The sequence below is a fragment of the Cololabis saira genome, chromosome 14 (assembly GCF_033807715.1).
Source record: "Cololabis saira isolate AMF1-May2022 chromosome 14, fColSai1.1, whole genome shotgun sequence".
Lineage (NCBI taxonomy): Eukaryota > Metazoa > Chordata > Actinopteri > Beloniformes > Belonidae > Cololabis > Cololabis saira.
The window spans coordinates 25,890,784-25,916,369 of NC_084600.1; the positions used below are offsets into that span (position 1 = coordinate 25,890,784).

Here is a 25,586-nt window from a genome sequence, read left to right on the forward strand (position 1 = left end):
CCATCATTAGTCCCTGGAATATTCTGGTCGACAGAGGAGTTCAGGATCAGCTCAATGACTGCAAGGTGTCTGCAAGTCTCCATCCCTCCAGCACCGTGCTTGACAGTTGGTATCAGGTGTATGTGCCTGATGGGCTGTTTCCTTTTTAAAAAAATGTATCATCGTCTTCAAAACAAAGACTTTGTCTCTGTATCAAATGCGTCTTTCATTTGGACCAAATGAAACAGGTGAGACTTTGGCCAGATGAACCCACACATGAGACCACACTGCACAATAAACCATAAGAAAGACAATCACAGACAGGGCGAGGGACTGTGTTTGTGTACATGCAGTGGTGGAGGGGGGCAGGGGCTTGGGCGAGTTATTGTTTTCTTGGTGAGCACCAAAGGGTGGGGGAGGGGAGCAGCCGCTTAAGAAATCCCTTGCCCTACCTTTAAATCTGATGGAAGCAGTAAGGGGGTACTTAGTATTCCACACACAGCTTCTGCATATTTCCTTAATTCTTAAATAATGACAGTGTCGATGCATCACGTTGTTAAAGGGAGGATGTACTTGGATCATCTGAGGCCTTGGTGAAGACTTGATGCTCTTTTTATATCCTCATGTCAAGAAAACAGTCCAAAATAGGAATAAATGGCCGTAAATATGTTGTACAATATGTTTGAGAAGTGCAGCTTCGATAACAGCGTCTTTCTGTCGAGTGTCAGAGCTCTGAAACACACTGCTGCAGAAAACAGACTCTCTCCACCACAACAGGATGTTACGGTCAGTAAGGAGTCTCAAAGTACTAAACAAGCACTCAACCTCAATTTTAGTCCGTGAGAGAACTGAACTATTTAATGGTCTATTTGACTGAGAAAGACAGAAAAACTAAATGAAATCACTTCGATTATAAACTGCCTGGGGCAACAATCTGGCCTCCACTTCCACGGGTCATTTCTTGTCTTCATAAAGTATAATCTCTGACAAAGTACACAGAGCCTCGGGTCAGTCACAACAATATTAATGTACAACTGCACATTTTGATGGCTCTTGCTGACCTGCTGGCGTGTAGGCGAACGAGGCGGTGTAGTGGCTCAGCTCCTTCCTCTTCTTTCTGCGGCAGTAGATCCAGACGCTGAAGCCCATGAGGATGACCCAGCAGGCTCCGCCAATGCCCGCGATGAACGCCGGCTGCTTCACAACGTCGGTGATCTGCTCGGCCAGACTCACGCTGCTCTCCTCGCTGCCGTCACCGGTGCCAACGCCGCTGCCGCCGGGGACGGAGGGCTGATCAGCTGGCAGCTCTACGGCAAGAAAAACAGGCAGCAGATGAGAAAAATAAGATTTGACTTTTCTGGACGACGCGTCGTACTGACCTCTTTTCTTTACCACATTATCGTCCTACGCTTCCCCGGCAGAGCAGAACTCTGAAATACGTTTTAAGTTTGCGTAAAAGTTTGTCCGACCTCTTTTAACCCCATGATTGTTTGTTTGTTTTTTTTTGTGAAAAAAAAAAAATAAATCTGATCATAGTGTATGGGCTCAAATTAATGCCATAAGTATTTTGTATCTGTAAATAAACTTTGTACTTGTAGAAATATTTTGTGCATGTGCAAAAAGTATTTGTACTTGCAAAACATATTTGTACTTCTATATAAAAAAAATAAAATAAGTAGATAGATAAAAAAAGTTTGTAGCTTTGTAAAGTTTGTAGCTTTTGTAAAAAAAGTTTGTAGCTTTGTATCTACAAGTACAAATTTTTTTTGCAAGTGCAAATATTTTTTGCAGGTACAAATATTTTTTTCACACGCACAAAATATTTCTACAAGTACAAATATTTTTTGCAATTACAAATATTTTTTGCACACGCACAAAATATTTCTACAAGTACAAAGTTTATTTACAGACACAAAATACTTAATTTGAGCCCATAATAGTGAGTCTTAAGACATTTTTTAACCATTCCCTTACTTATTTAACAACAAAAGTTTGCTGTTCAACAGTGAAAAAAAAACAAAACGTGGTCGCAAAAACCATTAAAGTTGCCAGTCTTTAGAGGAGTGGACGACCCAGCTAAGTCCAGACTCTGCAACACTCAAGAGAAATAGACGAAGAACTTGAAAGCTTCACCTCTGAGACCTGACTGAACATGTTAGATGTTCAAGTCCATGTCAGCAGACTCGGTTTGTTTGGAACTGTTTCCAGGATAAAAACATGGAAGCAGGACTGAGGTTTACAAAACTGCATCTGAAGAAACCGGCAGACTTCTGGAACAATGTCCTCTGGACAGGTGAGACCAACGTGAAGATGTTTGGTCTTAATGTCCAGAAACATGTTTGGAAAAAAACAAACAGGTAATTTCAGCAGAACCACCTCTGACCCACTGTCAAGCACGGTGGTGGAGGGATGATGGTCTGGACCTGGACACCGACAGTCTGTCTGACAGATAAAGCTGGGCTGAAACTGGATCATGTGACAGGAAATGATCCCAGACAGCAGCAGCAAGTATTAAAATACCGTATTTTCTGGACTATAAGCCGCTACTTTTTTCATAGGTTTTGAACCATGCGGCTTATACAAAGGTGCGGCTATTCTGTGGATTTTTCTTCCACCACTAGGGGGCGCTCTAACCGGAATTAGAATAAAAACTAAGACAAAATAAATGCAAAGAAGAATACACTACTTCTTCTTTAGCAGATAGAAGTAGAAGCAGATTTCAAACAGATAAATAGATAAATAAATACTGGTTATTTTCTCTTGGTTCTGTCCCGTTTTAATCAGCAAAGTTGCTGCCGTGACGAAACACACTGTTAGGAAAGGATCTATTTAGGTACAAACATGTACATCATTTACAGTTCAATATCCTTCTGTACATGTAGTAAATATCTAATCTAACAACATAAATATCTGCGGCTTGCATATCTTTTTTTTTTTTTAAATGGAGCGGATGCGGCTTATATACAGGTGCGGCTTATAGTCCAGAAAATACGGTAATCAAGGTTCTAGAATGACCTGGTCAAAGTCCAGACCTGAACCTGGTTGAGATGCTGTGGTGGGTCCATTTTTATTATAGTTTTACAGAAAAAAACCACATGAAAGCCTGTTGAGTGTGTCTGTGGACTCACTGATGAGCACGGACACCGGTTCACTGCAAGTGCCCACGCCGGCGCCGGTCACCGCCGCCACCTCCACCTGGTACAGCACCGCTGGCATCAGGCCCTTCAGAACCGTGGTCAGCGTGCTGCCGTCCACCGTCTTGTTGATGTAGTAGCGTGTCTGGTTGTCGCCGCCGCTGCCGACGCACCAGACCTGTTTGGATGCAAAGTCCATATAATTACCCATAATTACACAGAACATCAGTGGAGTCGTACGGCCCACATGTCTAAAGCCTTTAGCTTTGTACTGTCAAACTGACTGCATGTGCTCTCTACTTAATTGGATCCACAATCCTTCATTAGCTTCCAGCTTCGTTAAACCTGCACATCCTTCAGTGATTTGTCTTGTCATTATTCAAATGGCTGCTGACATGTCGGTCGTGTGTTTACCCTGTACTCCTGGATAATCCCATTCTGCATGTCGCTGGGCGGAGGCTCCCAAGAGACGCTGATGCCGGAGCCGTTGCTCAGCTTCACCGTTGTCACGGTTACAGCTCTGGGCGGGGCACTTGGGGCTGTGAGAGGCGGGAGACAGCACAGGTGTCCTTTCATCAAACATGATTAGCCCTCGCAGACAATGATAAACAATTAGGCATGGAATCTTTTTATTAATTGAATTAATTGAAACGAATGAGGCCACAGTTTTAGTTCCATCTGAAGGAGGAAGAAAGTCCCTCAACACAATGACAATGACGATTGACAATGAAGCTGTAATATTACAAGAATACAGCCTTCATTTAACAAAAAGAATCACGCTGCAGTTTAACAACGAAAAAGATGTGAAAGTGTGAGTGTCTTGACACCGTTCACTCGTTTACAATATTTACACAGAGCTTCTCACAGAACAGACAGCTGGGAACCAGCCAGAGACATGAGGCTAAAACATTTATAAAGATGAGGACGACAGTCCAACAGAGCAACAGTCCTCATCCATCCGGAGTAAATCCACCACCAGGAAAAAGGAAGCGATATGATCTACCCAAAACTGCAGACTGAACAACGCGATGGTGGGACAGATGAAAAATCTCCCACATGAACTCTCCTCTGCAACTTCACCGGAGCATAGGAGCGGCTGTCATGTCATGTCAGGACTGGATGATTGCAGCGACTGTGGCGCTTCGGTGAGCGTTCAGAAGCAGGAAAACGGTGTTTTACAAAGACATCCAAATTAGGGATGAAAAGAGGAACTGAGTCAATTTTCAACACCCAGCCCCAGCTGAGCTCCTCATGAAAGGACTAGAAAATAACTGAGTGTGCTCAGAAATGTTTCCCAGAATGATGCTTCCTTTAAGTCGTCATTTTTAGGAATAATCAAAAATAATAACTTTAATTTTGAAATTGTTGACTTATTTTTCCATCTCCGGGGCCTCACCTTAAAGTACAAAAATGTGCAGCAAGAATACTTGAAGCCTGAAAAAGAGCTGCAGCAGGATGGAAACGGAGGACTTGTACAAGTCTTTTCCTGACTAAGACACGCAGGTCAGTCTAAAGTCCAGCTGTTGCACAAACAAGCTGTTCTCATGTTTTTCTTCAAGACTCCTGCAATAAATATAAACCTCATACTGCAAACAAATGAGGGTGTGGGGAATAAAGTTGAGGAAAATAGCAGTTAGATCAAATACCTCAAACTGCAGAAGACAAAAACAAAATAACCACAAAACAAGAGAACGTGACTGAGACTCATGTTGTTGTGAGTTAATGAAGCTGTGTTTTCAAAGTCCTGCGTGTCAAAGCGAGCGCCACCGATTGTTAAATGGGATTTCTCAGACGTTACCTTCCTCCGGGGTTCGGACCAGCAGCGTCCGGCTGTCCCTGCCCTGGAACTCGTCGAAGTACGGCCGGATCTTCATCTCGTACTCGGTTCCTTTCAGCAGGTTGGTGAGGATGCTGCTGCGCTCAGAGGGGGAGTTGATGTCCTGTAGGACCCACGTCCCCCCACTGGGCCGGTAAAAGAGGCGGTAGCCCTGGACGTACTGGGACTGACGGTCCACCTGGGGAGGAACACGGTCAGGACGTCTCAGTGGGTGCACGTCTTCCCTTCCCTGATGTTTGAAACAAAGATGAGAGAAACTCACGGTCCAGGACACTCGGATGGAAGACGCCGTTAGCTTGACAGGGTCCTGGAGTTGAACTGCCACCTCTCCCAGATCCCTCTGGACCTGCCGGTGGTCCACGCCCTGACCTGTGGGGTTCACATCTAAGGACAAATGCACACATTCACTTCTCTAACGGGTCCACACAAACACAAACACACACACGCTCCAGTGACGCTTGAGCGGGGCAAGGACAGACCTTGAGTTCTGACCGGCTCGGAGATGGGGCTGGGGTCGCTCAGGCCGTAGGCGTTCACTGCCCGGACGATGAACAGGTAGATGGTGTTGGGGAGAAGGCCCGTGATTGTGTGCGTCTCCATCTTGACCATGTCAGCCACCGTCTGCCAGGTGCTGCCTGCTGATTGGCTGTTAAGAAAAATGCAAGGTACAAAGTAAAGGTACAGTACAAGAGTAGAATTAAGTATAAATACTACCAGTCAGAGCAAATGAAGATGGATTATAGCAGAAATGTGACTAAATCTTCCACCTTAAGAAGAGAAGGTAGAAGAAAATAATTAATTACAAAAATAAACAAGCAGCAGCAGGTATGAAGGCATTTGATAAGCCTGGAAATAAAGGAATTATTTAGTTTCTGTCGTGTTTAGATTTTGATATAGTGAACTATTCATTATACATAATTTCTATGTCCTTAGTGTGATAAAGGAAAACTAAGTATACCATGTTAAAAGTTATATTATAAACACATTGATGTGATTTAAAGCTGCTAGGATCCAGGGGGTGGGTGGGTAATGTCTGGGGTTATGATTTTATTTTCATTTATTTATTTATTTATTTTTGCTCTTAATTTATGTGTTAATTTTGCATTGTTATACTTAATAATATGGGCATTACTTTTTTTTTGTTTGTTTGTTTTGTATTTGTTTTTTTTTGTTATTACATTTATCTATTTATTTTTTGTTGTTATCTATTGGTGTTTTTTTGCACCATGTTGTTTTTTCAGAAAAAGGAAAAAAAGAAATAAAAATTTGATCACAAAAAAAGAAGAGAAGGTGAAAACCTAAAGCATTAACAGGCTTGTGAAGAACCTGATGAGAAGATGATGATCCATTCATCTGAGTCAGGTGTGTGAAGCAGAGAAAAGCATCTGAAACATGTAACACAGCAGCCCTCGGGAACTGGAACTGGACAACTCTGACCTACACCCTAAAAAAATCTTTTACAACATAGTATGATACATGTTTATGACATGTTAAGATCATACTTATGGGCTGCTGGACTCCTGCTAACAATGATTTGAATAACAATCTAACCAAACCAAAGGAACTTTGCTTTGGCTTGGTTTGGCTGTTATTCAAACCTAACATGAGCCTGTTTCTGTTTCTTTTTGCTTCTGTAACGTGATGTTGTGAAGATGGAATCTGGGAGAGAAACACTTTCACGAGCCTCTGGGCTTCTTGGCTCTGTCTGCACATATCTTGTGGCTGTATGAATATCATCTGATGTACTCCCTCAAATTCCTCTGAAACAAACCACCATCACGCTCTAGGAGTCAAAAAATAAAACTGTGTGCATGAAAAACAACTGAAGCCATTATTTTTTTTATCTCATTTTCTCTGAATTCATTCATAAAAAAACATAACATTTCTCATGATTTGTAGTCAATTCTTGTTAAATACATGCAGCGGTGTAAAATGTATATGTTCCTTCTACAACGTCAAATCAGAAAATGTTGGGACAACAAGTTTAAAAAACGCTTTGCAGAAAGTGTGAACCCAATATGTCTGAAGGAATGTTTTTAGTTTTTCTTCTCGTCAGCTTAATTTCATGTAAATAAACAGTGTTACATCTCAGACCTGCAAGGTCTAAGGCATCTACTGTTGGATATTTTCATTCCTTCTGCAACTGGATAGTCGACCTAGTGTTGAGGACACCAGTGATGGAGACTTTCTGCTGTTATTTTGTCCTGTTCTTTGTGCATCTTAAAATGTACAACAATATGACATTGTTGTGGGATGAGGCCTGCACACAGACCGGTCCAGTACCGCTGCCTCGTCCTCCTCACTAACGCCTTTGTGTCCAGATCCTCTGTCCACTGTTGCTCTTCAAAGACTTCAAAGGCTGCTTTTGTACTAAATCATCATTACAATCACCTTTTTTTTTTTTTTTTAAATGTACCTCCTTATCAACTTTTTTGGAATCTGTTGCGGGTTTGAAATGCAAAAGTGGATTTAAATTGATAAATGAGGAGAAGTTAAAGAAATGATGAAATATCTTGGAATGTCTGCACAGAGATAAAAGTCAACATAAAAGTAAGATTTGTTGGAGTTCTTATTGTATTTTAGTATAAAGGCTCTATGATCACATCAAAAGTAGTTCCACAGAACTGAGATCATACGAAAGCCTGTGAGTGTCTTGATGACTCTCACTGACTCTCCTCATCCTGCTTTCAAGAGTCCTCTGCAACGCTCCGTGTTTCTCCAGCTCCGTGCATCAGTGCATGGGAACATCTCTGAGCGATGGAGGGGTTTAGTTTTGGTGGAACATTTTTTTTTCTTTTCTGGGAAACAGCAGAAGATGTAACCAAAGTTGGTCTTGGTTTGGACAAGGTTGTCCTCGCTCAGAGACCGCCTCAAAACCATTTACGGCTTGGTGAACAATAAAAAGAGCCTTGTAAGAGAGTGAAGCTGTCCACAGGAAATGAGGGCTTCTTCTTGGCTTTGTGGCACGCCCACAGATGCATTTTCCCATTATTCCTCTTCCTACATCCTTTCCTTTTATGACATGATATAATTTTTACATTCCTGATCATGTGTTGGACAATTTTAAATCTTCCTCAAGCGTGGTTTGTGGTAAACTATCTTCAGAGTTTCAACAATTACACTCCTGAATGTTTGAGGCAGATGCAAGGTAACTGTGTGAAAGAGATGTGTAAGTGCTCACACTGTCCTGAAGGAGAAAATGAACCATAGGAGGAGAAGAATATGATTCTGACGTAAAATAGTACACGCTTCAAGATACACACCTAAACCCAGACAAACATACAAGGCCGTGGCAGCTCTCGCCTGAGCTCATGCAAACATACCTGGGCACCTCGGGGAGGAAAATGTTATTACAAACATCCTGGTGGTCCCCTCCATCTGCTTTTCAAAGAATCTGTTTGCATTACTCTGAAATGATCTGTCGCTGCCATGGGCAACAGCGGACATCTGGATCTGATTTAACCTCTTCTCTGTGGAGTCAGAAGGACAGATTTGTCCCGAGGCTTCTCTCCTTTCTGCACAGCTAAAGCTCATACTGCTCTTTTTAATCCAAGATGGACTTCCTCTCAGGTAACGCTGCCTCAAGGTTTCTGCTGGGTCCATTCAGGCTCAGATCAACCTGGACATTCGTTCTTTCTGTCTGGTAATGGTGTGTTCTGTCAGGGTCAAGGTGATTTAGAGCAGCTATATTCTGCTTTTCCTTTGTTTTCCTCTGTGTTATCTACAGTTATTATATTAAATTATCATAGTAACATGGTAATACCATGTTCATTTGTTTTGTGACAGGGAGATGGAGGAGTGGCATGTTCAGGTTGATGGAACACACCTGGAACGGTATAGAGCAGATCTAGAGCAGAACTAGAGCAGATCTACAACAGATCTGGAGCAGAGCTAAAACAGACCGTGAACCTAAAGCAGATCTAGAATAGCCCTGGAATAGACCTAGAGAATGCTGAAGCAGACCTATAGCAGATCTACAACAGACCTAGAGCAGACTTACAGCACATCTAAGACACCTACAGCAGACCTGGAACAGACCTGAAACAGACCTGGAACAGACCTGGAACAGACCTGGAACAGACCTGGAACAGACCTGGAACAGACCTGAAACAGACCTGGAACAGACCTGGAACAGACCTGGAACAGACCTGAAACAGACCTGAAACAGACCTGGAACAGACCTGGAACAGACCTGGAACAGACCTGGAGCAGATCTAGAGTAGACCAGGTTATCATGATTAAAAATCATCTTCGAGTGAAATTATAATGAAGTAGGGCTGGGCGATATATCGAGATTTTAATATATATCGATATATTTTCAAACGCGATATGGTACGAGACAATATCGTTTATATCGATTTTAAAAAAAAATAAAAAATATTATTATTATTTTTTTTTTGATATAGCTTATTTTGTGACAAATTGACTTGAATGTTTTATTTGAGATTTGCAGGAATGTTTTGTTATTTGCACAACTGTCAACCTCAGTGGAAAAGTCTGCCTGTTACTGTCTACATTGTATTAATTGCACAGTGTATTTTAATTTAATTGTTATGCAGGAAAGGGATATTTGTTTTATTTTATTCAAGAAGCATTTTTATTCTATATATGCAGGCAGTTTATTTTTATTTCATTTGTTTTATACATTTTGATATTGTGCAGACCTCTGTTAATAAAGGTACCTGTGTGACATTTGGCACGAGGCTTTGTATTAAAACTGACTGTTTTTTTAAGGGTTTGCATCAGAAAAAAATGAAGCTAACAGAGATGCTATGCTATAATGCTTTGGGGGAAACCCCAATTATGGCACACAAAAAATATCGATATATATTGAGTATCGCCATTTAGCTAGAAAATATCGAGATATGACTTTTGGTCCATATCGTCCAGCCCTAGGGGGAAACCACCAATTACGCCGCGTAAAAAATATCAAGATATATTGAGTATCGCCATTTAGCTAAAAAATATCGAGATATGACTTTTTGTCCATATCGCCCAGCCCTATAATGAAGTATTATAATTCCAAAAATACTCACCTTTCAGGGCCCTGAGAAAGCTCCCTTTAGGAGAGTTATTTTTCTAATGTTTCTTATTCTATTTACAGGAAATGCAACATTTGAGGTTTGTGGTGTTCTCCAACAGTAAAGGTTCCACATATCAAACTTAGATGGCTGAAAATGAGCAGGATGTGGACACTTGAATCAATAAATGTAGTAGCTTGTCTGAGCTTAAAGACTTTACGGTAATGATTTCCTGCTTCAGTGTTGATGAATGAAGAGTTGTTAATATCTGAGGAGACACTTCTCCCAGTCTGTCACTGCTCCTGATGAAAGTGGAGGTGCTGAATCGGTTCAGTTTTTCATAAACTCACCTGAAGGCTTCGATGATGTAGGAGGTGACGGCGGCTCCGCCCTCGTGTGCGTTGGGTTGCCAGGTCAAAGAAACGCTGTTCTTGGACACGTCAGTTACGATAGGTTTGTGCGGTGGACCCGGCAGCTGGAACGGCTCGGCGGTCTGAGCAACAGATGGGTCAGCGCTCTCTGGACGAACACAGAGAGGAGAAAAGTGGACACCCGTAAATGTTTCTGTTTCATTCTGTCCCCTGTGTCATTCCTCTGATGGACTATTCATCTTACAACTCAAACTTAGACCCTATTTATTATCTCATTTTATACTACTAATAAAACCTTTACTGCTTTTTATGTCCTGACCCTAAAGAGCAGTGTAGAAAATGAAAAGAGCAAAGCTTCACAAAGCAGCAACATTGCACTGCTTGATTATTTATTAAACAAAAAAAAAATGAAGCAAAAGAAGCCACGAATGAGACTGAGGTTCACAAAACTGCTTCTGAACAAACCAGCAGAACTCTGGAACCATGTCCTCTGGACAGATGAGACCAAGTGGAGATGTTTGGTCTTGATGTCCAGAACTATGTTTGGAAGAAACTAAACAGCATTTCAGCAGAAACACCTCAGATCAACTGTCAAGCACGGCGGTGGAGGGATGATGGTCTGGGGATGTTTTGCATCCAACCTGGACAGTATTCTAGAGACCAATGTGAGGACATCTGTCTTGCAGATAAAGAATTGCTGAAACTGGGTCCTGTGACAGGAAATGATCCCAAATACAGCAGCAAATCTACATCAGAATGAAGGTTCTGGAATAACTTGGTCCAATTCCAGACCTGAACCTGGTTGAGATGCTGTGGTGGGAAGTTCAGAGAGCTGTGTAGAAGTGAACGTCCAAAAACTCTTAAACTGAAGCAACCTTGGAAAGAAGAATGGACCAAAATTCCTCCACAACCATGAGAGACAAGTCAGGCAGGAGATATTTAGTGACTGCTATTAAATGTGGATCTTTAAGCAGTGGAAACATGGGGGCACTTGGTACTGACCCCCTAACTGTTTCCCCTTTGGCTTTATTTTTGTTCAATAAATAATGGTGCAGGGAAAAAGTTATATGTCGCTGCATGTCTGAAGCTGCATTTTTCTAATGCTCAGATCTGCTATGATCACATGACTTTTATTATGTTTTTACCCTCTGAACAAACAAAGGATTAAGCAGGACATGCCTGTGTGGATGTCTGCTCCTGAGTTATATCTAAACTTCTGTGTGGTTTCCCTCATTTGCCCATATTTGCATCCTGCAGAGGCACTTTACCTTTGACAGTGAGAACTCCGCTCCAACTCGTCTCTCCACTGGAGCTGGAAGCCAGACAGGTGTACACTCCAGAGTCCGTTTCCTGGCAACAGTGAGAAGAGTAGCATCAGTTCAGTGTGCATGACGGGGTGTGATAGCATGTTAATGCATCCATTACCAGTGATGGGACTAAATGTCATGTTTGTGCTCGGAATGCTGAACATCAAGAGGATGAAAGCTGGCAGAACACCAACCAGGTGACTTCACTTCCACGTCCCTTCACAGCAGAAGAACATTTTCTGTTTCAGATTGTTTTCCATCAGCTTGTGACTTCCATCAAGTTTAAAGCTCCTAAATACTTTGTTTCAACATCAATAATCTTTAAAACACTGACTACTAACATGAGAGTGGCAAAGTACCGTATATGAATCCATGGGAATGAACTGGTTTTCTGCATTAAAGGTATAGTCAGTAATGTTGGAGAGCTAGCAAGATTTGAAAGTGGCACCTCCTCTAAGCCCCACCCCCTCCTCCCCCTCCCGTCAGCGCTCCGTCCAAAGTCACGCCCCCACAAACATTGGGGAACGTGCATTTGCAGGAGTCCAGTTTTCCAGGACATTTTGGACAGCACATTTTCAACAAAACTACCCCATGTCTCATTCACCTGTAAGCGAGGCCGGTTTTAGGGGGGGGCAGGGGTGGGCTGTGCCCACCCAAACGTGCGTCCTGCCCACCCAATCAAAGTTATGGGGATCCTTTATTTTTTTATAATTACATTTTTTTATAAATATAAAAAAATATCACAGAATATCTGTACCGTTTCTGATTGCGTGGGCACTGCGCATCATTTTTAGACACAACAATGAACGCATACCGCAAAAGTTGTGTCTCGGCGGAGGGACCCGACGTCCCAGCAAAATGAGCACAACACAAAAGTGTTCAGAACAGCACACAGAGCACACACTGAAGGCTGATTTATGGTTCCGCATTACACCAACGCAGAATGGTGCGCGTCGCCGCGTCCCCTACGCCGTAGGCTACGGCGTACAGTATAGCGTAGCCGTGGCTCCAGAGCCTGCACGGCACCGCAGCGCACCGCCACCCGCACCGGCGCTCTCCGCCCTCACCAGGATGGAGACCCCCAGTAGCGGACAACCTGCGCCGCAGAATCGCACTTTGGCTTTCTTTTTTTAGCCTTTTTAGCAGGGCGAGCCGTTACAAGTAACGCTGGAGGTGGTATTTTTGGCTGTGTTTTCTCGTTTTCTGCGCCATTCTTCAGCAAACGTGACTCGAGTGTGTGAAGTTTTCTGGCAGGATTTTCGACGTGACAAGTGTGCACATGGGACAGAGGGGGGCGTGGGCGGGACTTAAAATGGAGGCATCTAATTGGTTCTTTCCCCCCTGCCAATCCTCTGGTCCTCTGACCAATCCGTGCCATTCGGTGCGCAAAAACCAGATTGGTCAGAGTTTTTACAGGATTAAAGCTGTCAGAGAGGTCGGATTTTTTTCTTTCCTTTTTCTGAACATATTATTCACTGGCTACTCTCAGGATGGAAGGACCATTTCACCCAGTATAACAATAAATGTTTCATACGATTACAGACTATACCTTTAATTTGCTTTAAAATGTTGTCAGATTTTTTTTATCAAAGGCACAATAACACACAAACACAATATGTTAAAGCTGATGTCACTCAATCTATTATAATTTCTGTGTGGGAAGGAATAACAAGTCATCTCAAAATGTTCCGGCATCCATCAGTCCACAGTAAATTACTCTAAAGATAAAATATTTAATGCACTTGAGAAAATGAGGAACAGCTAAAAGCTTTAAGACATCTCTGGCACCGGAAACGTCACTGTTCATGAGTCTACCGTACAGGAACTACTGAATATGGAAGAACTCCCTGGAGGAGAAAAAGACAAAAAAACAACAACAAACAAGTAAAGGAGAATAAACTGTCTCAAATTTGCCAAAGCTTCTGGATCTTTCTAATCTCCTAAATTGTTCAGGAAGAACACTCAGCAGGAGGACACAACTTATTATCCTCATCACAATGGAGAAGTATGGCAGAGGGAACATCATGATTTGGGTTTGCTTCACTGTGTGAGGCCCTAAACCATTTACCACGAGGAAGGATAATCTATTCCCAAGCTCACCAAAATCTCCAGGAAATGGGGTCTGACTACTAGCTGAAGCTTAGTAGAAGCTGGGTGATGCAGCAGAACAATGACATTGAACATGGAAGTAAAGCCAGCAGGGAACGGCATTAGAAAAGAAAATCCACCTTCTGCAGTGGTCCAATCAGAGATCAGACCTGAACCCCACAGAGATGCTGCAGAATGATCTCCAGAGACACGTTACCACCAAACATCCTACACATGTGTCTGATATGAAGCAGTTCTGGAAAGAGGAACAATACAGAATTCCTCCTGAAAGTTGAGCAGCTCTGATCCAGAGATACTGAAGATCTTGTTGAAGTCACTGCTGCTGAAGGAGCTTCAACCAGCTAGTTACTACAAGGAGGAACTGACTTTTTCTTCCAGTCTGTGGTAGTTTGATGGGTGTGTTCAATAACGCAAAGAAATTACAATAATTTGTGTTTTACCAGTTTCAGAGCATTGCTTTTGTGTGCTAATGTAATTTAGATTAGCATCAGATCACATTTTATGGTATATTAAAAAAGAAAACCAGTTAATTCCACTATTTCTAGTCATTATATATGGGTTTTTTCTTTCATACCAATATTTAAAAACAGCTGACACTCAATACTTGCTAACTGAATTTAAATATTTGCATTGTCATCAGCCATATTTCAACAACCATCTGTTTTCATCAGATGTTCCTACTTTGGAGATTTTGTCAACTGCAGTCATTTCAATTTCTCCATAAAAGGCATCCTCTCAGTGGTCCTATTTGAAGTCAAATATAAAAGTCAAGCTGTTGGCTTTTATGTTCGTCATCTGATTCCTGCACAGCAGCGGAGGAGAGCTGGAGGACGGATCAAAGGACCGAATTTTAATGACCAGTGAGAGGTCTGAACATTTTTGAGGCTCCGCTCTTTCTGCTCAGCAGCTATTTAGCATTCTGGACCAGCTGTGAGCAGATGTAATTAAGAGGTGTGTGATAAATGTGGCTGGATCTGTGTGTGTGTGTCCACATTTGAATGCTGGCTATTAATTTTTGGGGAGGTGAGCCAAAAGCTAGACAGGCTGTGAAATTGCTTACAATGCAGGAGATGTTGAGGGTCTCTACACCCGGGAAATCTCTCAGTGTGACATCAAGGCCGCGACAGGACAGGGAGCTGTGACTCTGACGAGGTTCCCGCTGCTGCCAGGTTATTTACTCTTTCTCTGTCTATTAGCAAACCATACATCTTTGATTTAAAATCTGCCCCAAACTACACATGGGACCGATACCATTGACTATCGGAATCAAGAGCTGATACTGATGTAATGTTAAGATGGGAATGGGAAGGAAAGAATAGCACCTACGATCCAAAAGAAAAAGGAAATACAGTGATTTGAAATTATATATGTACAATTATATATATATGGGGTGCACAGGTGCTCCCTCACAGTCTTATGTCCAGGATTGCATCATCTATTGCAAACCAATCCTGTAAGTCTGTCTGAAGTCTTTAGTCCCCTGTAACCGTATCTTTAAAAACCCGATATTTCTGCTGTCTCCTACCAGCAACAAGCTCATCCATCCCACCTCAGGGATCTAAAACTGCACATGATGATCAAGGGAAAATAAAATAAAAAACCTCCTGACCTTGAGGTCTCCTCTGCAACCCATTTGCATTTAAGACACTTTTTGCTCATTAGCTGCTCTTGGATATCTCAGTCTGCGTCTTCCACATGTAAACAGTTTTCTGTTACCATGGCTAATCATCGTAACAAATACATCCTACAAACAGAACAGCATCTAAACTACCATGGAAACATTTTTTTAAAATGATTGTGTTAAAAATAAAAAATCTCAAGAAAATATGAAGACAGACACAATACTACTACTACTACTATTACCACTAGAGGAGGTAGAGGGAGTGTAGCTCTGGATGGAGGAGTGAAGGTAGAGGGAGAGTAGCTCTGGATGAGGGAGTGAAGGTAGGCAGGAGCCGTTTGGGTAATTGTTTGGTAGCCAGAAGCAGAGCTTGGAACTCGATGCGCTGCAACTGGAAGCCAGTGCAGGGAGATTAGCAGCGGAGTGACATGTAGGGTTGCCACCTTTCAGAAATAGAAATAAGGGACGCCCTGATTTCAGCAGCGCAGGAGCCAAAAGAAAAAAGCCCCAAAACTTCTAAACTGAATAAAAATGTGTTTATTTTATATGAAAAAACAAAATGCTTTGATTTAAAGTTTAAAGTGCTTTAATAGCATTGGACTTGCATGACTGTACAGACAGACAACCATATAGCAACTGAAATAGCCTCCTATGCTACGTATGTCCACATCAGCCAAGATGTATAATATAGTTACAGGTGAAGAATATGGTGTAAAAGTTAATTTATTTCAATAATTCAACTAGAATATGGTGTAAAAGTTAATTTATTTCAATAATTCAACTAGAATATGGTGTAAAAGTTAACTTATTTCAAAAATTCAACTAGAATATGGTGTAAAAGTTAATTCATTTCAATAATTCAACTAGAATATGGTGTAAAGGTTAATTTATTTCAATAATTCAACTAGAATATGGTGTAAAAGTTAATTTATTTCAATAATTCAACTAGAATATGGTGTAAAGGTTAATTTATTTCAATAATTCAACTAGAATATGGTGTAAAAGTTAACTTATTTCAATAATTCAACTAGAATATGGTGTAAAAGTTAATGAAAATACGGTACAAATCGTGTCCCGTATTAGTTCAATACGGGACGCAACATTTTTTTCTCAAATAAAGGATTTTACGGGACGGGTGGCAACCCTAGTGACATGAGCTCTCTTGGGTTGGTTGAAGACCAGACGTGCTGCTGCATTCTGGATCCTCTGCAGAGGTTTAACTGAGCAGCTGGAAGGCCGACCAACAAGGAATTACAGTAGTCAATGCTTGAGATGACCAGAGCCTGAACCAAGAGCTGTGCCGTAAGTTCTCACAGGTAGAGTCTGATAGTCCTGATGTTGTAAAGAGCAAATCACCAAGACCGGGAAACCGAGGCAACATGGTCCTTAAAGGTCAGCTGGCTGTCTGACATCACACCAAGATTCCTAGCAGAAGACGTGGGCACAAGTGTGGTGGAATCCAGCTGCTTATCTGAGGAGGTAAGGAATGGCTGGCTGGACAGACGATAAGCTCAGTCTTGGACAGATTTAGTTGAAGGTGATGGTCCTTCATCCATGCAGAGATATCAGAAAGAAAAAAAAATCAAAAAAAAAAAAACTATCTGTATTTACCACCCCTCCACCAAACCTCTGACTTTTCATAGTGATCTACCGGAGTCCAAGAGCTCATAAACTGGCACTCAGACCAGCCTTGACAGTAACACAATCTATTTTTTCTCCCACTCCCAAAGCTGGTCGGATATTTCATCACATTGCATCATGTTTGTAGGGTTGGACTCAAATATTTAGATATTTGTTTCTTGGACGTCCAGTTTACACTTCTAGATCTGGATGAGATAGTGTGGAAAACTGTCCTGCGGTCAGATTCATCCAAATTTGAACGTCTTGTTAGAAATCCAGTCCTCCTGACTATGGAGGAGAGGAAGCATCCAGCTTGTGATCAGAACTCAAAATTCTTCATCTCTGATGGTATGGAGGTCCAATGACACACAGCTGTCACACATCTGGAAAGGAAAATCCGTGCTGAGATGTATATCCATGATGTATGGCAGTATATGCTCTCTTCCAGGAAAACCTCTTCCTTAGGTGTGGTCTTGCATCTTTCAGCAAGACAATGTTAAACCACATACCACTTCCATCACGACAGCATGGCTTTGTAGTAGCCGATTCTTGGTGCTGAACTGATCTGTCTGCAGTCCAGAGCTTTCACCAACTAAAAGTGTTTGGAGAAGCATGAAAGGAAAAATAGGATAAAGGAGAGCCAGGGTTGTTGAGCAGCTCCAGTCCTTCATCCATAAACAGCTGCTCTCCTCAGTTCCTAGACGTATGGACGGTTGTTCAAACAGAGGACATGCAACACAGTGGGAACCACACCCTGACCAGACTGAGATGTGGTACTGCCCAGTTGTTTTATCTTAACATAGTGCATTTCCTCACTTTAATGATTTTTTATGTTTTCCTTATTATATTGTGCATAAAATACAAGTTTAAAAGATTCACAAACCAATGCATTGTGATTGTATTTACATTTAACAGTCTTCCAATGTTTTGGGACATTTATACTACTGATATTGCCCAGTAATCATGTTTACTACACTATAAAATGTAGAATGCTGATAATGTCTTACCATCTTTTGTTTGGGTGCAGAAGGGAAATCTGATTTCCAACAGCAACTACTGGGATTTCATGTCAACATATGAACTAAATTTCCTGCTTTAATCTCATCACTCCACTGCTAATCTGTTTAGTTGTGTCCGTGTAGTCCTTCTCGCCCTCCTCAGGCTTTGTTTGTCTTCCCCTGTGTTTTTATTTTTTTAACCTTGTATTAATTGTCCCCATCCTGCAGTCCATGCCCACACCAAAGACCTAAGAGCACCACACACACACACACACACACACACACCAAAGACCTAACAGCACCACACACACACACACCAAAGACCTAACAGCACCACACACACACACACACACCAAACCCCTAACAGCACCACACACACACACCAAAGACCTAACAGCACCACACACACACACCAAAGACCTAACAGCACCACACACACACACACACACACACACACACACCAAAGACCTAACAGCACCACACACACACCAGTCCGTCCTGGACATCTTGGCACTGCAGTGGGAGAGCAGCGGCGTGTTTGGCAGAGATCCCGGGGTAATGGCGTCTCCTTATTGCCAGTGTACGAGGAACAAACAGACCATCTGCCCCACTGATGAGGCACAGAGGAAATCTGCTCATGTAGAAGGACTATTTCAGGGTTAACTGTTCTGTGGATCCTGATTTTTATTTTTCTTCAATGCTTGCTCATTTGATTACTATCCGGTGCTATATGTTCAAATTATACTTTGAAATATTTAACGATAACAACCAACGTAAATATATTAAAAAAATAACAGTTTTAATTTCATGCTAAACACAATGATGTTCAGTGCTGCTCAGAGGGGATGAACCACCTTGAAGCCTCGTAATACCACGTTGTTCCACTAGAGGTGGTATAAATCATTCAGTCTACCTTTGGTCAAATGAAGAAGAAGATTTATTGGCTGAGGAATATCTGCTCATGTGGAGGGGATCATTCCAGAAGATACTTTCATGCTACACAGTTTTAAGTCTGAATTGTCTCTTGCTTCTCTAGCACGAGGTCAGAATTCAAGTGTTTTGTGTTTAAACTCAAAGATACAGTCCAGCGTCCTCTACCTTTAAGATCAGGCTCAAACGTTCCCTTTCAATAAAGTTTAAAGTTAGAGGTGGCAAAGATGGCTATATACTTGGACTCAAGTGGATTGTCTTTAATTTGACTTTATTGAAATTAAAGTGCCTTTTGTTGTGAACTGGTGCTATAAAATCAAAGTGAATTGAATTTACTTAAACTGAACTGAATTCTTCAGATATTCCCACTGTCATGTCAACACAACCTCTCACAACCTCAAGTTTATACAGATATGTAGGATACCAGACACAGTATCTGGAGCTGTGGGAGGAATCTCCATCCATGCTACACCGAGTGAAGAACCAAGGAAAGGGCTGAAGGTTGTTAACTAATACAACTGCAATTTGATTCGGTAGCTACCTTTAATAATTTAAAAAATTTTTTTTTTATTTTAACAATTAAAAGGTTTGGTGTATAGGGCAAACTATTCCTACTAACATATGCTTATATGTCCATCAAATATTTGTATAAATAGTTGTCAGATCATTATCCATTTGCATTGTATTGTATTTCGATATTCACTGCAGTTGCAGTTGATTCTAGAGAGTAGCAGGAAATGGATGGTTGGACGAGAGTTATGTCTGCAATGTAAAGAAGTAAGCGTTTGAGCTATAATCATTCTCAAATTACCTGTCAGTATAGGGTACTTTTGGATTTCCATTCAGCCCAAAGTACAAGATGAGAACCTGGAACCAGAACTAGTGATCTTTTGTGAAGTCCTCGTCTTGCACACTAACTCATAGACAACTGGTGCGTCCAACAGAACTGGGCATCATTAACAAAGTTTCTTCTTGCTTTTCCTGCTGTGCAATGCGTGTTTAGATTCAACCTGATTGTTTGTGCTTAAAGAGACATCTATGCTCATGTATTTCAATATTAGTTATTCTTTGTTATAACAATGGACTCCACCAATAGCGTTCTGCCATCATTGGTTAGGCCTGATCTCAAAGAAATAGGGAACTGTCTCAAAGAACGCAAAAGACGTTTTGCTCTTGTCTGTGAAATATAACACCGTAAATTTGTTTTGGTGTCCCAGATCAAACAGAAGCCTGGGCACTGCAGAATAATGTGTCAAGTCACTACCATCCATACTTGTACGATAAGAACGCAGCATAAAAGAAACTTCAGTATGCTGACTCACAGATCGGGGCTTCAGTCTTTTCCTTTCACCCAGCTCCATCTCTCGCTCTCTCCTGCTCACTCTCGGGTCCTTGCTTGCATTGATGCATTGAGGATTTAATTACAAGTCTCAGTAAGCGTTAATTATTGAGAACCCACAATCAATTAATGCGCAAGCTTCCTGGAGCCTCATGGAGGCTGCGGTGACCTCAGGTGCTGCTTTGTACCCAGGAGGGAATTCTGGGCCAGAATGGATTTCATTACCAGGGAGTCAGATGGCGCTAACGACTGCTAATGGCCTCAGTCCCTCATTATCATGGTGATCACACCTCACCTATCCACACCCCTCGTCCTCTTGTAAAAATGCATTGTTTAAACCAACCGTAAAATTGTCCTCTGTTTAAGCTTCACACCTCCTGCTAATTAAAACTGTTGATTTGCACAGAAAAACGCTTATCGTTTACTGTGTTGACTGGATCGCTTCTGCTGTGCAAACAGGGATATGTGTAAACATTTTATTAAGTCTGATAAATGGTTGTGTGGGAAGGGAGGTGGCAACAGATATAAACTGAAAGTTATCACAGAAAAGTTGTGTATTTGGAAAAAAAACTACATGAGTGGAAGACTTTTATTTTCTCACCTGGAGGTTGGAAATTTGGAAAGTGCCATTTTCCATCAAGCTTATGCGACCGTCATTTCCCAGGATTCTCTGGCCATCCTTTTCCCATTGGATGCTGGGAAGGGGGTTTCCCATGATGTGGCAGTGTAGCTGAGCGGTGGAACCAGGAGCTAACGTGTGATTGGCTGGACCCTGGCGGATGATGGGAGGGACCCGGTCCGACGGTGCTGGAGGGACAGAGAGCAGTGACACGACAATTATTATGTTTCTCATTTAGCTGTAAAGTGTCCTGCAGTACCTTGAAAGGTGCTGTTAAATAAAATGTATTATTATTATTATTATTATTAATAATTATTATTATTATTATTTAAAAAATGTATTATGGTGTGATCCTGACACTGAACTCGCACCTAGTTGTCCAGGTGCATTTCCAAGGTTGCAGACCATTAACCATGAATGCAATCAGTTCCAGGATTATAGGAAAGCAAGTATTGTCCAATTTATTGAGATTTAAACCAGTAACGTCAACTGGTAAATGGCATATATGGAGTTAAACTAGTGGTCAACTAGCAAGTGCAACAACTGACTGGAGCTTGAAAGCAGTAAATCAGAGCCAGCAGGACTGTTACCACTTAAGGATATTCTTTGCGGTATTCGTTGGCATCAGAATCAGAACGAATCTAGTCCAAAAGTTGTATAAGCAGATAAATCAGATGCATCTCTGTACACTTATCATCAGGTGTTTGATCAGTTCCTTATGTGCAGGTGCAAAGAGGTGTTGATGTAACAGAACAACCTGGAGAACACCATAAAGTTATTTCAGGCTGAACAAGAATTACTACGATCAATACAGCCGGAATGCAGAGCACAATACCTTCTATTTTCAACCATTTCTTTCCCTGTGATTTAGTGTTTGGGTCCATCAAGCTGCAGGAACATTTAAGTTGTGTCCTATTAATTGTCAGTTGGCTGATTTTACATGCAAACATGTAAAGTTCCAGGGAACTTTACATGTTGGGTTGCAGATCCGTCTGTTTGCTTTTGTCAAATAACATGTACAATGCCACAGTTGGAGAAAATCCCTTTTTAAAACGCTCTGAGGTTCAGCTCTCTGTGCTCCTGCCCACTACAACATGCTAATCAATGGCACCGTGGAGGTTTGAACTGGTGATCTTGAAGCTAAATAAAGTTGAAGACGTCCAATACATTCCTGTACATTTGTAAATGTTGAGGAGAGAGTTGTTTTGAATTTTTTTTGCAAGACAGTGAGCTTATACTCACACGGTTCACATGCTGTTATTGTAGAAAATCCAGCCCACTTGGCCTGTAACATCTGCCACACATGTGGACCATGCATGATCAGTATTCTGCGTTATTGAGAAATCTGACACCATCAGATAACTGAAGCTAAATGGAAAACATAAAAAGTCAGAACAGGGGTGAGAATAGATGGAGCTGAACCAAATCCCTGTTTACTGGGAGGGTTACATGCAGGGGAACATATGTTGCAGCAGGGTTATTTGAATCAAACTATCAGCAGTTGTCCCATTTGATTACATCAGATTACGCCTCCTGCTGTTTGGGAAGAAGGATCTTTTTATTTAAGATGGATTTGAGAGATTTTTCAACAGTGCACATGTGCAGTGGATTCTGAGAGATAATCAATCTTCATCTATGTGTGATAATCATGTTCTAACATATTTCATAATTTCAGAAACAATTATTCTACAGCATCTTAAAATACTGAGTAAAACTGTCTACAGGAAACAAGAGTTTTACATTCTTATGACAAATAAACACATGACAGTTGATCCTGTTTCAAAAAAGAAGCTTAACTTCACATAAACATTAGAGATGACATTTGAAACTATAATAAAGTATCTTCTGCCTTATAAGGCAAATTTAAAATCCTTAATTTTTCTCAAAAATCGATGGCGTGCCCTATAATCAGCACCTTATGTATGAATCTTACTGTGCTTACTGACCTCAAACCAATTTTTTGTGGTACACTGCGCTCAAAAATCTGTCGAGATGTTTTAGTGCGACTTTGGTAGCGACGAAGCCGCTCCGCTTGATTGACTGTCGGGCCGTTCAGCTGACACATTAAAGTCAGTCCTTGGTTGGATACGTGTTGCAACGTCAGACAACGTTAAGCTGGGCATACACTGTGCAATATTTTAAATTGTTTGAGTCAGCCCCATCTCACACTGCACGACTAGATCGCTGAGTTCAAAAGTTCACAGCCCACGATTTATGGTCTCACACTGTACGAGCCGATGCTCTGATGCGACCCGTCTGCTCACACTATACGATCATAATCCTCCCGTCCGACTTCTGTGTACTGGAACTGGAGGCCGGTTTTAGGGGGGGCAGGGGTGGGCTGTGCCCACCCAAACGTGCATCCTGCCCACCCGATCAAAGGTTATGGGGATCCTTTATTTTTTTATGATTTTATTTTTTTATATATATAAAAAAAAAATCACAAAATATTTGTACCGTTTCTGATTGGGTGGGCACTGCGCATCATTTTTAGACACAACAATGCACGCAAACAGCAAAAGTTGTGTCTCGGCGGAGGGACCCGGCGTCCCAACAAAATGAGCACAACAGAGAAGTGTTCAGAACAGCAGACAGAGCGCACACTGAAGGCTGATTTATGGTTCCGTGTTACACCAATGCAGAGCCTACGGCGTAGGGTACGCAGAGACGCGCACTGTACGTGGGAAATGCGGTCTTTTTTTCTGCTATTAAAACATGATTTGTAATGTGAATTTGCTACACTTTAAACTACAAATAATAGTTTTTGATGTGACATCAGAGATTGCACATGCTCTCTGCGAAAGGATGAGGCAAATCGGGTCGTAGCACGACCAGGATTTCAAACACGTTTGATTTTCTTGCAAGCACACGATTTGTGATCGGGAGCTCGTCGTGAGGTGTTAATCTCTCGTCGTTACCCCACGTATACTGCACGAGGCACGAGCAACGATTGGGTCGAAATCCGGCCCGATCCAAAAAATAGTTGCACGACTGGAAAATCGGCTCAAAACGAGCCGATAATCGCACAGTGTATGCCCGGCTTAAGATAACTAATTATGTAGTGCTGGCAAGCAACCATCATCCATCATCTAGTCAACATTACCTTACTGTAATTAGACGTCTAGCAAACGTTTTTAGCGTAAACCAAATTGTTAAATCTATATCATAATCTAATTATAATCAAATGTTGCAATACAACGTTGTTCCAATCTCACACTAACTTCAGGTGTCCGCTATTGCTGACAACGATGAACCATCAGAAAGCAGGACGTAGTACGATGCTCACCTCCTCCACTTTTTATTGGTGGATTTGTGGAAGAGGAATGATTTCAAATGTGAGTATTTTTCTGTATTTGTTACAAGTGAACGATATTCGGAGTTGTTGTGAATGAGTTGAATAAAGTTCGACTTACCAGACTGTTTTGTTTCGCTTTATATGTTTTAAACCTGGTGCGCCTTATGTAGGAAAATATATCCGTTCATTGATATCGCCTTATAATGCAGTGCGCCTAATGGTCCACAAAATATGGTACTTGTGAGGAGAGGGATTTTTCAACTTTCAACATATAAGGACATTTTTACAATGTTAACATAATCAACACAGTCAAAACCTTGGGGGAACTTTCTGCTAGCTGTGAGTGGCTAACAATGACTGATGGTGTCATACAGAAAGCCACGAAAGTCCTTCTTAAAGAATTCCTCTAACTGCATCACCATGTTGGGGGAGTGACATGTTATTTGTAGCAGGTTACTGTAATAATCTAATTTGTTACAATAACAAATAATTTAATTAATTAAAAATATTACCTCTATTATGAAAATGGAATAAGTTATTACAGCATTACTTTTATTAATTTTTGTACATAGTTTAAGAAACAGGAATAATGTAAAGGCAACTGTGTTAGTGTACATAGCAGCAGCTAGCAAGCTAGTTTTGACAACAGAGACAGAATCGTTCACTTCAGCAACTGGAAACATGTCCAATGCTTGCATTTTGTCAGGAAACAAAATGAAATGAACATTATTGTCACAAATAAATTGTGTGAATCTCTCACACAGTCTCTGTGTGACTCGGTTTTATTATTCATCGAACAAATTTTACTTAATTATTTGTACAGTGCTGATTCACAACAAATAACACCCCTAGTCGCATAAACATAAAGTAAACACATTCAGTTCATTCCAATTAAACACAGCTCCACCATTCACTCCAATCCATTAAATATGTGTGTCAGTTATTGCTTTATTTTGAAGGGCTATTTTTATAAGCTTGCCATACAATTTACTTGCATATCGATAGAAACGCATTTGTCTCTTTTCTTTGTCTTGCCATTTGTTTAGTTTTTATTTTTTGGAACATCAGAGTTGTGTAAAATACACCATCTTCTCATTACTATTCAGAGGTTAACCTCTGTCTGCACCTTTCACAATAACATTCACTGCTAGAAAAAGTGAAGTGCAGTTTCCAGGCTTGAGCCTGTTTCTTGCTTGTAGAAAGAACGAAAGAGTTCAGAAGTGACACTGACCACTTTCCACCTCGAGCAGGGCCTTGGTCAGGATGCTGCCGGCCACGCTGATGGCTTGGCAGATGTAGAAGCCGGAGTCTTCCACGCGCACGTCGGTGATGGTCAGCTCACCGCTCAGCGACACGGAGAACCGACCCGACTGGGATGGCTCCTGGATGGGGAACAGCAGGATCTA

The 25,586-nt window shown here is 41.5% G+C and overlaps 1 protein-coding gene across 3 annotated transcripts in view; it reads right to left on the reverse strand.

The window, feature by feature from the left end:
* robo3 (roundabout, axon guidance receptor, homolog 3 (Drosophila)) overlaps window positions 1–25,586 on the reverse strand; it is a 239,845-nt gene that overhangs the window by 19,519 nt on the left and 194,740 nt on the right. For all 3 annotated transcript variants that reach the window (XM_061740241.1, XM_061740242.1, XM_061740243.1), the window contains exons 8-17: window positions 25,412–25,583; window positions 20,868–21,073; window positions 11,611–11,692; window positions 10,322–10,490; window positions 5,430–5,596; window positions 5,213–5,334; window positions 4,912–5,128; window positions 3,528–3,652; window positions 3,108–3,291; window positions 1,041–1,286 (exon numbers count right to left, since the gene is read on the reverse strand). In XM_061740241.1, coding sequence (XP_061596225.1) covers window positions 1,041–1,286; window positions 3,108–3,291; window positions 3,528–3,652; window positions 4,912–5,128; window positions 5,213–5,334; window positions 5,430–5,596; window positions 10,322–10,490; window positions 11,611–11,692; window positions 20,868–21,073; window positions 25,412–25,583 — 1,690 coding nt within the window. The remainder of the gene's footprint in view (window positions 1–1,040; window positions 1,287–3,107; window positions 3,292–3,527; window positions 3,653–4,911; window positions 5,129–5,212; window positions 5,335–5,429; window positions 5,597–10,321; window positions 10,491–11,610; window positions 11,693–20,867; window positions 21,074–25,411; window positions 25,584–25,586) is intronic.